A 15,072-nucleotide genomic window follows, 5' to 3' on the forward strand; every position below is an offset into this window, starting at 1 on the left:
AGCGTCAGTGTACTACCCAGCTAGACTTGTCCTTTCCCCCTCCCCATCCCATCACAACTGTTCAAGGTACTGTATAATCAGCTTCTTCAGTATCCTTTTGCTTATTGCTCTTAATGAATAAATTGCTCCTTTTAATATGAGGCAGCACCGCTCTCTGAGGCTGTATATAAAACACTATTAATGCTGCCTTGATACATTTGCTATGAAGTGTCTCAGCCTGCCACCGATGTAGCCAGTTGCTTGTCTTTGCTTTCCTTGGAGTAGGTGACCTGTCTCTGAAGAGCTGATAGAAATAAACTTGCAGGTCACCTGTCACTGTGGGGGTAACCAGCTGGCACTGACTGAGCCCCAGCAGTATTGCTGCCAGCACTGGCTGCAGTGAACCCCAGGAGCTCATTTTCAGAAAAGTTAAAGTAATGGCCTCAAAGCAGCATTGTTTTGTGACTTACTTAAATATTTAATTTCCCCATTTCATCAGTTTCTCTCGCCAGCAATTGCAAAATGCACAATTGCTCCATTTCCTTTGCTGTTTTGTTTTGTTTTGTTATTAAATCCTTTGTGTTGGACAGTTCATCATTGCCCCGCTGGTGTGTACGGATGAAGAAGACTACAGAGGAGCCTGCCCTTCCTCAGGCATTACTTCTGCAGGCACAGTGCCCGTGTTTTTAGTGATGGGACAAAAGGCTGATGCTCTTGCAACATTGCCTCGGCAAAGTTCCCCCAGGGAGGCTATTCTGGAACCATATCGTCTTGAAACTGTGAGCCCCAGAAATAGCTTTAGCTCCAGGCCTGCGTGGACCTGGATGCCATGACCAAGGCAGCAGCCCATCGGGGGACTGTCAAGGAGGCCGGCAGCCGTCATGGCAGGAAGCTGTGGAAGCTTTGGACCAAACTGCCTGGGATCTCTCAGAACTTTCCTAAAATCAAACCAACTCCACCAAACAAATTCTACTGAAAGAGCATTTCACTTGTGTTTTCCAACCAGTTTTTGGAAGCACAGGCATACATGTTATTTTGATTTGGGATAAGGGGGTACTGGCTTTTTAGTTTGGTTTTTTTTTGCATTTAATAAGCCTAGATTTTTATGTAGTATTAGGTAATTCTGTTGCTGAATAACTAGCTGCCCTCCACAAATTCCTTCTTAAAGAATAACGCACCCTGGAGCGCATGATAAAGTGATATGGATGATGGCAGGTTTGTGGAAGCTTACTGCTTATGTCTGCAAGCAGTTTTGCCATGACACGGCTTAACAAAGTGGCTGGAGATGCTGGTGGTGCCAAGGTTGCCTCCAGATGTGCGTTGCACATTAACAGTGTAATGCAGTGTGGCCATTCCAAAATGGTTGGGTGTCACTGGGGTTGGGAGAGCTCTGGCAAGAAGAAAAAGCAAACCTTCGTCGCATGCCCCTGCCACGAGCTTGGAAGCACAAAATGCAGCACGCAGTGTCGGTGGGGCTCCTACGTTCATGTCCCTGTCCACACACAGTGTGTCTGAGAGGATAATAAGCTTTGCTTTCTTTACTACGGAAAAGGACCTTTGATTGTTAAAGGAAAGCTACTAGTTTATGATTGATTTATGAGGGAGAAATTGTTTTCTAACCTTTTCAGCGTTGCGAAAGTAATAATGCTGACAATTTGTACTTGTGTAGAACCTATCACCTTCACAACGAAGATTGCTTTCCAAAGGTAACAGTATTACCCCATTTGTCAGGTACTGCTCCGGAGCCACAACTCTCAAGTGGCTCGCCCAGGATGCCAAACTGTGCCAGAATTAGGAGGGGAACCAGAGTCTTCAGATCCATGCTTCACACCACTCCCACACTCTTTAGCATAAACCTCTGAATAGTCTTTTGGAACTTTTTGCAGATAATTTAAATATACCTTTTAGCTCGTAAAGCTGCTCTTCAGAGTGACAAAATGCATAAATTTCCTTTAGCATAATGCAAAAATTATAATTAGAGTGATGTTTATAGCATATGATGTCATTCCTATGGAGCGTGATCAGTGGCCACATTAACCAGTAAATCATAAACCAAGGGAAATCTAAAACTGACTTAAATCAAATTGGCAGTATAACAAAAAGTGACAACTAAGTAAGTATATTTTAGTCTCTGCAAATATTTATAATGTGTGCTTATGGGGTGCTATTAATGTACATACATCTTTTGGCTCTGCTCATGCATTAATATGAACACGTTATGTGTTCTTTCGGCTCAGTGGACTAACATCAATATTAGCTGTTTCTAAGACATTACAAAACCTTTTTCCAGGTATCATAAGAAAGGATTGTCAGGCTGGTTTTAAATTTATTATCTCTCATAGAAGTAATGTCACAGCCCACCTGAACTCCTAGATCAATATGCTATTAAAGCCAGGGTAGCTTATATGACACTTTTAAAACTGTCATCCAAAATTACTCCTCTTTTCCTAAATTTCCAAACTTCCTACATGCTGTAGGTCTGGCTGTATTTTTTGGTAAAAGCCACAGTTTGTTGGTACTATAAAAAATAGTAGTATGCAAGTCTAGTCCTGTGAATTCATCTCTGTGTAGAGTGAAATTCTGATTAACCAACGTCAGCAGAAGTTTTCCTATTGACCTGCCATGGGCCATGACTGCATCTTTTAAATCAGTTCTGTATCACTATGGGATTTATCAGCAGGTATGACACTTCAGGGAGATTTTGGTTTAGCTCCTCTCCAATCCTATAAAGAGTCAGTGGATAAGCTCTGATGAACTTCCTTATGAAATGGATAAGACCCTTGGTTATTTTAGAGAGTAGATCAGGAGTAGAGCTGCTGAAGTCAACTCAGCTATTGCGGATTTATTTTGATGTACCTGAAAATACGTAGACTCTAAATTTGAAATAACATGAATCCTGTTGGTCTTACTCTAGGAACTGAGCCAAATAATGACGCTCGTGTGTGAGTAAGGCAAGCAGTTTTAAGGCCTGTCCACGTGGAAGCATTCAGAGAGATTCAGGACTAAGCGTTCTTGTTCCTTCTTAGTTGATTCTAAAATAGTGGGTTTCTAAGATGTCGTGAAACATCTGCAATGAGAGCAGAAGGCATTTTCATTTAAAAATATGCAATTTGCAGTATAATTCCTGTTGTGTAGTACAGACAAGTAAGCTGAGTACAGTTACAGTAGAAGGTTGGCACGTTCTGTTGGACTCCACAATATTGAACGGGAAAAGAGGGTTGACCTCCTGCAAGGCAGATGCTCCCCCTTCTATCAGAGTGTGTCACTGTGGTTATCAACTTAAATCAGAGACTAGTGAGTGAAACGTGACTATTCTACCTTTGGCAAAGTATTGTCAGCTCAGGAGAAGGATCCACCTGTTAAAAAGCACAGCGCTGGTGAGTTTCAGCTTCTTTATTGAAACAAATAAAAACTTCTTGTTACAAATTCCCTGAAATCTTCAAGAATTATTTATTGATTTGGAATTGCTAAAGGAAGTAGGGTGGTCTTCTACATTTATGTAAGAGGTAAAAAAGAGCTTTGATTATTGTAACGATGCTGCACAGCCCAATGCTATTATTGAAAATAGTGTTCTTGCATTTTGTAAGGATTGAGTGTCTGAAATATTTATAGGTATTAAATATTTCTCAGGAGTGTTGTGTCCTCCCCATAGGGAGGAGGTTGATGTGTAAAATTCAATCAAGTGTAAAGGAAGAACAAAAGAGGAGGAAAGTCGACTTTTCCTTTAGTAATTATTATTCTGGTATTAATGGGGTCACATCCAAAACCCCTTTGAATTTTTGGGATTAGCAGTAACATAACTGTTTTCAGAAAGAAGGTTTTCAGTTTGAAAATGTCTCTGTAAGGGAAATACTTTAATGAAATAAACCTTTCTTGTATACAAATACCATTAGGATGATCTCAGTGAATCCAGTGATAGTTTTAAGTCAAGTATAAGATACTTGGAAGCATATTTTTCCTCTTTTAATGTAGTTTAATCTTAATTATTCTTGGATTCCCATAAACATAACTCTCAGCTATCTGTGTGTTGCTATCTGCGTGAAGTAACTAATTTGCACTCGCAAAATTGCTGGTGAGTTCTTGTAAGTGAGACCCAGCCATTGCATTCTTCTGCATATCATTTCTGACATACAGATGAGAATATTCCTGTATAATGTTTTAATATTTAAAACTTTTCATACATGTTGGAATAGGTGCTTCTTGCAGCAATTATAGAAATTCTACCTATAATAATGATATTTACTTTCACAAATTTCTTCATTTGCCTCCCTTCTGTGTGTGGTTTAAGATACTGCCTCTAATTATTTGACTACTATTTTTTACTCCACGACCTCATGCGCATTCTGAATGCAGAATGGATGGTACTTGCTTAATAGCAGCTATTCAGTATTTTGTTTTCTCCTTGCTAAATGTGTGACCATGGGTCTTACTAATGTCACAATATTCCAACTTTACTCTGAAGGATGAGAAATTTCTCCTTTGTAATGAATTTGTTTCTACAACACCCAGAGGAGGGAAGACCATACTCCCCTTCCCGTTTTACAACTGATGAACTAATGATTCAGGTCAAATGTTTCCAATCAATTCGAGTTCTCACTTTAAAAGCACTGAGAGACCTGATTTTTCAGGGTTCAGATAAAATATAATATTGGTAGACAAAATATAATACTGGTCATATTTAAAGCTCCTGTTGACTTCACTGATTGCTATGCTCAGAGTTTCTTCATTCCACACACCAGAACCGTAAGTAAGGTAGTGACTGCATTTGAAAGGCTTGGCTTTATTAACTCTAATCATGCACCTTCCAAGTAAGGGTTTTAGAGCATTTGAGTAAAAGTGGGATTTAACTGAACAGCCAGGGGAAAGCACATGTGTTTGCTGTTGTTATTTCCTCCATGTCACAAATGGAGAAACAGAACAAGTATTAAAGAGCCTAAGTGGCCAAACTGAACTTCTCTGCAAGCAGTTGCGAGATGTGGCTTCCGTGGCCAAGCCTGGAAGGGACCGTGGAGCACGGCCAGCACCAGAGCTGGGGCACGGAGGTGGAGCAGAGCGGCCTAAGCAGCACCCCCACCACTGCCTCGTTTGAAGGGGGAAGGGTTTCAGATTGCGTGACTTGGCCAGGGTTCTGTCTGCAAAACAAAAATCACAAACAGGTGTTAAATTCAGAATTTGCAGCTCCCAGTCTTGCGCGTTAATCACTCTTCTCCAGGAACGGAGTCGTTCCTGCACAGAAATAGCTAAAGAGAATTTTAATTAGCCTTTTCATCTGGAGCAGGATTTGTGTTAGTTTTGACTGATTGAAGGTGACATGCCGAACTCTAATTGCTGCCATGAGATTGAGTGTTTTACAGAGAAGTCTAAGTGACAAAGCTGGTTGCTTTACAGGCCTGTTAAGTAAACAAGTGCTTTTAGCAGCAGGCTGTGGCGACTAGCGGGAATCTTGGCTGTGAAATAGTTTTACTATTTCATAAAGACCAAAGTCAAATAATATACAGGGCATTAGTGAAAATGCAAGTATCACCAAAATCAACAGGAATCAAATGGCTGATACTTGCTTAATAGCAGCTTAAAAAGAAAAGGAATATATACAGAGAGATATTCAATACGACAGTGGGAGAAGAAAGTGCAGATTTTCGTCAAGGCATTGATCGTCCAAGCTCCTCCATTCCTTGATTCTGTTATTGTTGAAATTCACAGGATTACTTATGACAATGAAGCTGTGTAGAGAAATGCTTGCAGAACTGGAACCTCAGTGAATGCAATATGCCTGATAGATCATGGCAAGAGCTGTGTCTGCACAGGGCCACACTTCTTGCTGGTTGCTATTTCCTTGGAAACACTTGGGAGTCTCCACTGCGAAATACGAGCAATTTCAGTGCAAATCAAGTCATTTGGAACTGCGTTGGGCTCCAAGCAATGCAGAAGGCTGGCTCGTTGCACAAGACCTAGTGACTGGTGTCATAGATTGCAATGTTTGCTTAGCTTGAAAGGGACTCTAATGTTCTACCCATATTTACTGTATAATTGGTGTTGTTTTCCTAGGTTTTTTTCCAAAACCCTGATTATTATGTTTTGCATGGTTGTGGACAGAACAAACATTTTTCTGTAATCTGATTTCAATTAAATTTTACTTAAACTAAATCTCATTCTTAGTATATTCACAATAAAGCTGCAGATTTGTTTGTTTAAGTTTAGAGCAACAAATATTCTGTAAGTCATTTTTAAAGTAAATAGAATTGGTTTAGTGACTGCCAACACTTTGTTTCAAAAACCCTATGAAACTGCCTCAGAACCGCTACTACTGTGACGTAATAAATTCCTTTGTCAACTGCTCAGTAGCAAAAAACAGCCAGTTCAGCGATCTCTGCATCTGTTTAGCAGCTCTCCTCCAAGCTGGAGAATGGGCCATGTCACTAACAACGTTAAACATGGACCACCTCACCTGGCAAGACAGTAGAGTTTCCTGAACTGCTTAAGATTTCAGCATTGTGTTGCCAATGTACAGTGCAAAGGGGTTGTACCTTCATCTCCCCCAAGCTTACTCAAGAATGTGTCTAAATGCCGCAGTTTAGCACTGCATTAAAAGTGTAAATGCTAGGATATCTGTAACGACTTGGAAAGAAACTTCAGATCATGACAGAGACACATAAAATACTAGAGGGGAGCATCACTGAGCATTACGTCTTGATTCAAAAAACCCTATGGAGAGCTTATCACTTTACGTGAAATCTCCTAGGGCTAAAAGAAATGTTTTGGATAGAAAATCTATGGACAACTACTACATGCTACTTCAGGTCTGCTCCAGCCTCATGCATTTGATGACTGCAAGGTCTGTACAGGAGTAGCAGTTGCAAGATCAGATCAGATCCTGCTGGAGCCGCACATACTGACTTCATTACACATTTTCACAAGACAGTAGCCCGATCATCTTTTCATTTTTCTCTCAGATTGTGGTTTAAATGTGCACAAGCAATGTTCCAAGATGGTCCCAAATGACTGCAAGCCAGACCTGAAGCACGTCAAAAAAGTGTACAGCTGTGACCTTACGACGCTAGTAAAAGCACACTTCACTAAGAGACCAATGGTAGTAGACATGTGCATTAGAGAAATTGAATCTAGAGGTAAGGCGTAGTTAATGGCCTTTGATTACTTTACTGATAATCCGTTTAGATTGATCTGGGTCATCTGGGTTTCTGCTGAGCATATGATGGCGCAAAACAGATTTGCACAAGCCATTTTCTGACTGCCAATTACCCTGCAGAGCTAATATCATACTTTGTATTATTTTATGGTTCATATACCCTTTTATAATTTTTACAAACGCTGTTAGAAGTTGCTTAATGTGATCTTAACTAAAGCACAGAGCAAGCAGGGACATATGTCATGTATGTTTTATAATGCCCAGTACCCAAGAAAGCATTTTGGACAATTATTGCCTTGTAGTTCCATACCAGCAGCTATCTTGCCAATAGTATTTTTATTTTAAAAAACTAAGTGAAATGCATGTTAACTAGTGATGTTTCCTCCTGGTAGTTCCCCTAGCCCACACTGAGTATTCTTTTCTAGGATTAGAATATTTATTTTCATTCTGAAATAATGACTGAACGTGGAGTATGCTAACCTCAGTTATCTATTTTTAAATAGGTTGTAATGGGTTTCATATGTTTCTTCAGCTCTGCAATTGTTTGCATGAACATAATTTAGTGCTGATATAACAAGGCAGCTAATGCAGGGGTCAGGGTTAAAAGGGCCAGGAGAAGATTTCACTCTGAAAGTAAAGCCTGATAAGACTTTTAAAACCAGTCTGCTTTTTCTCCTTTAAAAGAAGAACATGGTAAAGAAAGAATGGTTTGAAGGAAAATGTAACATTGATACTTATTTTAATCTTGTTAAAATGTTCATTGCAGGTCTTAATTCTGAAGGACTATACAGAGTCTCAGGATTCAGTGATCTTATTGAAGATGTCAAAATGGCATTTGACAGAGGTAGGTTCTTTACTATGTGCTCTAACTGTATGTTGGTGTAGTCTGTATACCCCGTTTTTCCGCACAGCTCCCATCTGCCTCGTGCTCCGCTGCATCACCCTTCTGAAGGAGCTGGCTTGGTGGTCTGGAAGGGGGTAAGGAGAGCGCCACATCAGAGCAGTATGTGAACCCCACTGTGGCCCGTATTGTCAAAATCTGCTTTCCTTCCGTCAGGATCCGTATTTCAATAATGATGTTATACATAAGAAAGAACAAAGCTTTCTCAATTATTGCCCTACTTTTACAAGTAAAACTACGCTCAGAGGTGAGGGAAGGATAGGGCAATGGGTTAAGTGCCTGAAAAGAGTTGTGCAGTTTAAATCTCGGCTTTCTAGATAAAAGCTCCAAAACAGTTAAGATAAATGCAAGAGTGCAAACAAAGTTTGAATTATTTGTAGTTACTGTGAATATTTACAGTTTAAAAAAAAAAAAAAAAGTCAATGAGAGCAAACATCTCCTCCCTGACAAAAGGCAGTGGGAAAAGCAAAGGCTTTCCAGCTGCAGTTCCCCCATCCCAGTAGAAATTAAGGCCAAAATCTATGCTGGAAACTAGCCCTTTTCCGTTGCTGTGGAGGACAGGACCTCTTCACAGAACATCTGCCCCTCTGCAGTACGAGCAGGGCGGGAGGTGCTGCAGAAGCCAAGCTCTGGAGCTGTGTCCACTGCGGTCAGGAGTGGGTAGGCTAAATGGTGAACACACGTTTTTCCTATAAAATGAGGAGGCTATGTACTAAGCTGGTTTCCTTTCCTTTTTCTTTTTTTCCCAGACTCCCCTAATTTCTCATTCACTGCTGACAAATGTGTTGTTTGGCAACATGATGTGTACAGAAATAGCTGAACTTCCACACATTTCTCCAACATAGATACTGTTAGAACAGGCAGGCAGGTTTTTTCCACAGCATTTTTTGTAATCATTTGAAATGAAGGAAGGGTAGGTTTCTGTGTAAAAGGCTTGAGGTCTTTCTTCATCCTGAAACAATGAACTCCACAGCCAAATGTCGTTATGTGTTTTGCATATAAAAGCCCAAATCTGTAGTTGTGCCCATTTTAATGCCTAAGCAACTTACAGTCTTCCGTTTGAATGCTATTTTACATCTGTTTATGTTTCCAAGGCTTTAATGTCAGTATCTTCTCCACACAGATGGGGAAAAAGCAGATATTTCTGTGAATATGTATGAAGATATCAATATTATCACTGGTGCACTTAAACTGTACTTCAGGGATTTGCCAATTCCACTTATCACGTATGACGCCTACCCAAAGTTTATAGAGTCTGCAAGTATGTATAAAGCATTTTCCTCCTGTTCTTCATCCTGGTCCTTTTCCTTTCCTTTTTGTGCATGACGTGCCTATGGATTTAATAGCTGTTCCATCAGCTTTTGCCCTGCATGCCCTATTTACTGAGTAGTGCAGGACTAAATATGCAGTGCACATTCTGACATAACTCTGTGGCACTCTATGATCACAGTCACATTTTTTTTCTGCTTTATCATCAAGAACGCTTCCTTTTTGTCACATGTTGTGGAACATACTGCTTTGCATGTGTTGCATTAATCCCTAGTACTTGACAGTGATATTTAAAGTCTCTTATTTTTGTGCGGCCAGAAACAAGGTCATTTATGCAAGCGTTTAAAAATAAGATAAAAAGTGATTTGTTTCTAGAGATAACCATTCTCAGTGTCCCATTGCCTGTATCTTTACATGCTGAGAAGCACTCATCATAAGGCCACCCTCAAGACTAGCCTTGTAGACAGTCAGCCACCAAGCATGACTGTACACCCAGCTGGCACTTCTCTCCCAAACATCACATCAGCCTGAACCATGCCCTGCCATTTAGCACACATCAGCCACACCTGGAAAGGTGTGAGGTAGCCATGGGTACAAAAGATGGGTTGCATGCTAGGCTTCCTGCTGCTCTGGAGAAGGTTCTTTCCAAGTAATACAGACACAGCCAAAGAAGTTAGTGGCAAAATTCCCAGTATTTTCTGCTGTTCCAGGATTGCACCTGTAGATTATATGTGCAAAACTGCCAGCAATGGCTACCAGGGGTGTGTTTTTTTTTTTTTTTTTTTGCTTAAGTAGGCTGTAGGGAACCTTTTGTTAGAGTGTGCTTTGTAGTGGGGAGTTTTCTCTGTCCAAAAACCCATCGTGCCGTTCCTGACTGCTCTGGGCACCTCTTTAGGTGGGTAAATTTTCCAAAATGAGGTTTGGATAGGTTCTGGAAATAAATAGTCCAGTTGATCTAGGAGGTCTCCATCTCCTCTATGGGCCACCGTTCTTGGCTTTCTCTTTCTGAGCTCTGGCTGTGTATGTGGCACCAATTAAACGTCTGTGTTTCAGAAACCACCGATCCGGATGAACAGCTGGAAATTCTCCATGAGGCACTGAAACTACTGCCACCTGCACACTGTGAAACTTTAAGGTATCTCATGGCACATCTGAAGAGGTAGGTGGACTATCTGGAAAGAACTGAGCTGAACTTATTTTTAACAAAATCCACGTTAGGACCTCCAGAAAAGTCTAGGCAAGACCCACAAAATTCTGCACAGCAAATTCTGAGTTGCTTCTGGAGACTACAAAGGCGAATGTTAGACTGCACTATAATAGATGCATTATAATGGATGCATAGACATGTTTTTTCCTCCCACTTAGAGCACTCACAAATTACTTGAAGAATATAAGCTAAAACCCACAATTCTGAAGCAAAAGTTATCTGCCTAACAAATTTGCACTGTAAAATATTTACAGTAAATAGGAATTGCCTTTAGTACTTCCAGGAGCAGCAAATTATTACCTGACCAAGGAACTAATAAAACTTAATTGCTATAGGCAATTGCTGTATGCCTTTTCCTTCTAAGCTTCCTCAACCCTGATCATCTCTGACACCCTAAAAAAGATGCCTAGACTTCAGCTGATGCTGGTTAGCCACAGTGTGTGGCCATTCAGTCACACCTGCCGTATAGTCTGCCAGCCATTCTGCATTAACTTGGATCCCCTTGTTCCACCTGCCACTTCCTCAAAACCAGAGGAACATAACATCTGTCTGAGGCTTCTCCTTCTCCCTCGGATATGACTGAAATTGGTCAGTAGGCTAAAAAAGTTACTAGAGGTAGACTGACAGATGAGTACTGAGCACAACTACCCAAGTTCTATTTACTTTAGGAAAGTAGGGGGAAAAATTAATGTGACTTGCTAGTGTATCCGTTTTAGTTTCTTAAGTGATATAAGCCTGTTGTCAATAGATGAGAATCACTACTTTTCTTTAGAAAAAAGGCTTTATTTTAAGCTCTCTCTTTCTTTTTTTTCCCTTTTGTAGTTCTACAGTAGAAATATGTTGATTCTGCTGGGCAAAATTGGGTTGATTTGCTGTGGCAAAATTCAGCCACAGGGTTTCTGTCTGATTTGTTCATTTATTTCAGTGATGTTTCTAGTTGATGGTTTTAGAACAGATGCAGGGATGAGAGACTTGGTGACAAAGTACTTAAAGGAGAAAAAAATAAACAGTGAAGAAACCTTACTGTTTGTGAAGTGTCAGTGGACGTTAGGGTTTTGGTCTTTCGGTTTTTACTGTTGTTCAGGAGTTACCATGGGTGACTTAATTAGCAAGTTCCTTTTATGCATCTTATTTCTGGTATAGGTGAATGATGAGAGTGGCATAATTCACTCATTTTTAAACGTGATTTTAATATGCTTGCTAGAAAGGTCTCTAGTGCAGGATGAGCTATTGTCTTGCTGCTGACTTTGGGTAATCAGACACTGCTCCCTTATCTGGAATAGTTATAAATTAAAAAAGCAGCAGTTCAACTTGCTTTAAAAATAAAAATGAAGGCAGAAGGAAAAAAGAAGAATCTCGACAACTTTTTTTAATGTCAAAGGTTGTTTTTTATGCAACACAAGATTACAGTGGTGCAAACAGAAATAACCTAACTCTAGCAGTTACAGTCCCTGGATACTTTATTTCTGAGAATCCTTAGGGAGACTGGGGATTTGTTTCTCTTGGTAAAGTAATAGTGTGTATTGAAACTTTTGCATAATTTAAATTTTTTTCCTTGAGTGAGGCAATTCATAATCAAAGCAGAAGCTTAGGCTTTGAGACGCATTTGTATTTCCTATTCACTGCAATAGGCAGCAGTAATGGGCACAGCCAGTGTCATGACACCCCAGCCATGCTATCTGTCTGTGCAAAGTCCCTCCATCTGCTCCCCGTGTAGCACTGCATACTCTGTTGCCCATGTATGTGGTGACAGAGGAGCATAGGACAGCACAAGTTGCTGCGTACCCACATAAGAAATAATACCATCCTGTGACCCTGGATACTGTTGTGGTTGGGCAACAGTGACTGTTCCGCTATTTGCGGAGCAGACAGTGTTTCCGCAATAGCCCCAGCAGAGGATGTTTTTGCTGTGGGTGTAATTCTTGGCCAAGAGTTATATTTCTGCAGGTAGCCCGCAAACATGCCCCAAGACAGAGCCTCACCCCACAGCTTTGAAAAGGTTGGAGTGCTGTGGTGAAACAAAACGTGGCCTCCCTTGCTCCCTGATCCCTGCAGATGGAAAGCAGGTTCCAGGTTCCCAGCAGTGGAAGGCTGCCGTGAGTCGGGAGTGCAGGGGTTCAGCAGCTGCTGAGGACCGTGGAAGAAGACAGGGTCGAAGTAGGTCCGTCAGAGCACAGGTTTAATAACCTGCTCAGATTGCCTTGAAAATGAGGTTCCGATGAGATCCTGATGATTTCAAAGCTGCCCCAAAGTTACAGTTTTTGAGCTGCTTTAGTATATGCCACAGGATGTAATTTGTATCAAAGAGGAATCAGGGACGTTCAGTCCAACTTATCATGGTTAGTTGGTAATGTGTAAAGCCAGTGATTTCACATACGCTTCCCCTGCATAGCTGTAGCATGCATGCGAGAAATAGTTTGACCATGCAGAGTCATGTAATCAAGGGAGTCTAAGCAGAATCCTGTGTATGCAGGTACATGTCTGGGGACTGCAAAACTACTAATGTAGTAACAAACTTGCAGAGGATATTGGGAGTACAGTCTGGTTTTCCCATAGAAGTAGCCTTCAAGTGGTGCAAAAGCAAAATTGTTCTAATTTGTCCAAATCAAATCATCAGTCCCTTCCCTTACAACATATTTCTCCTTCTGGAAGTAAACCTAGCCTGTGTGCGTGGTAGGAGGACAGAGACATCTGACTCACCGTAAGCTGCCGCACTCGCTAGCGTTTGGATGTTTCACAGAACACCTCAGTATATATCTTATTACAAAGGGCAGCCTCTCCGAGGCTTTTGGGAAAGGCAAAAATTGGTTTCTAGTTCTTCCTTCCCTAGATTTTTTTTTTTTTCAGCATATGCTGGCATTGTTTGGCATGGAAGGAATCTTGCAGTCAGTGAAAAACTGTCCTTTTTTGCAGAGTAACGCTTCATGAAAAGGAAAATCTCATGAGTGCAGAGAATCTGGGCATAGTTTTCGGACCAACTCTTATGAGAGCGCCAGAACTGGATGCGATGGCTGCATTGAATGACATCCGTTATCAGAGACTTGTGGTGGAGATGCTTATAAAAAATGAAGACATTTTATTTTGAATATTTTGGGGGTTTTGTAATAAAAAAGGAAGCAACAGTGTTCTATGGATGAAGGAATATTTTAAAGTAATTTAATGGCTCTTGTAGCTGAATTCCATATTTGCTAGAGCTTTTGATGTATTCAGGATAAAAATGAAGGAACTCTTTGTCGTTTCTGTAGTGCCATTCAGCTGATGTTGAAAAAAGGTTAACACATACTTTCCAGTACTAGTAATCCTGGGTGTTTATCATGTTAAAATATAAAACAAAAAAAACTAAAGCTATTGCATGATTGGCTCCCTGTTCTCCCTGTTCTGGTGAGAATCATTCCATGAAGGAAACAACTGAACTGGTGCAGCATCTTTGTTCTGGATAGTTTGTGGTTGTAATACAGCATGTTTCTCCGTGTAAACCTGTTGTGAATTTGCTTTTACGTTCTATGTAATTGGTTTCTGATACTAAAAAGAACACCGACTTACGTGAAATGGAGCCTCTGGCAGCTCATTGACGTTTCATATCATTCTCTGCCACTTTTTTGGCTGATTTCTTCTTGGGTTTCTTCTGTTTTTTCATCATATAGTAATTTGTTTTTAACAGAAACAAAATGTGTATTTTAAATGTTATTTTAAGTAATTCTCCATGATGTTTATGGTGGTTGCAGTGAATCTGCAATGCTGAGCAGTGTTCCTTTATTATTATTGCTATTTCAATTGTAATTTTGTATTTTTATCTGGCATGCATATATTAATTTATTAAAATTTGCTTTAGAACTCTACCGTGAAGTTACTTTTTACTTAATGTTTTTAAAATACTGTTTGTTTCATTGTTTACATTGGTAATTTCTTAATACTGGACAGCCTCAGCCGAAACAGAAAGTGGAAGAGTTTTAGTGTTTTCTGACGAGACCGTTCTAAGCTAAGTACTTTGGGGCCTGACAGCTTTATTAAGGTTCTCATTAATTTCTCCTTATTTTATTTGAAAATTTTTGTCATTCTCCAGAATGCTTCTCAAGAATAGCTCAAACTCTTAAATAAAACAAAAAAATACTGTCAGGGCATCCACTACTCCATAAATGACATATGTAGTTATAATTACTTATATACAAACTAGTATTGCAGTTTACCATTGCACAGTTGCAGATGCCCAGAGTAGATGAACACACCACTGAATTGCAAATGCAAATATTTCACGGACTACTTCGTGCTTAAATTGTTCAACACTAACCCAAGCACTTTTGCCTGCCTTGCAAAGCTGTATCCTCCAAATGAAAGGAAAATGACCAAAAATAATAATGTACTCATTCTCTCTGATAAAGCAATGCATACAAATCACTTCTCAACCTTTCTGCAGCCTCTGTGATCTAGACATGCCATACAGTCACTGTATTTTCAGAAATGCTTCTTAGTGTGGCAGAAACATCTACTCAAGTATAGTAGACGTTGCTTTGTGGGCTCATATGGAGTGCTATACTGGCATGGTCTGCAGCCCTTACAAATGTTAATTTCTCG

The 15,072-nt window shown here is 40.2% G+C and overlaps 1 protein-coding gene across 3 annotated transcripts in view; it reads left to right on the forward strand.

The window, feature by feature from the left end:
- The window catches only part of CHN1 (chimerin 1), a 115,353-nt gene extending 101,014 nt beyond the window's left edge, over window positions 1-14,339 (forward strand). For all 3 annotated transcript variants that reach the window (XM_068948514.1, XM_068948513.1, XM_068948515.1), the window contains 5 exons: window positions 6,930-7,103; window positions 7,890-7,967; window positions 9,148-9,285; window positions 10,347-10,452; window positions 13,414-14,339. In XM_068948514.1, the coding sequence (XP_068804615.1) occupies window positions 6,930-7,103; window positions 7,890-7,967; window positions 9,148-9,285; window positions 10,347-10,452; window positions 13,414-13,585 (668 nt within the window). In that variant the 3' untranslated portion in view covers window positions 13,586-14,339. The remainder of the gene's footprint in view (window positions 1-6,929; window positions 7,104-7,889; window positions 7,968-9,147; window positions 9,286-10,346; window positions 10,453-13,413) is intronic.
- Window positions 14,340-15,072: the final 733 nt, after the last annotated feature.

The sequence above is a fragment of the Struthio camelus genome, chromosome 6, assembly GCF_040807025.1.
Source record: "Struthio camelus isolate bStrCam1 chromosome 6, bStrCam1.hap1, whole genome shotgun sequence".
In the NCBI taxonomy this organism is placed as follows: Eukaryota; Metazoa; Chordata; class Aves; order Struthioniformes; family Struthionidae; genus Struthio; species Struthio camelus.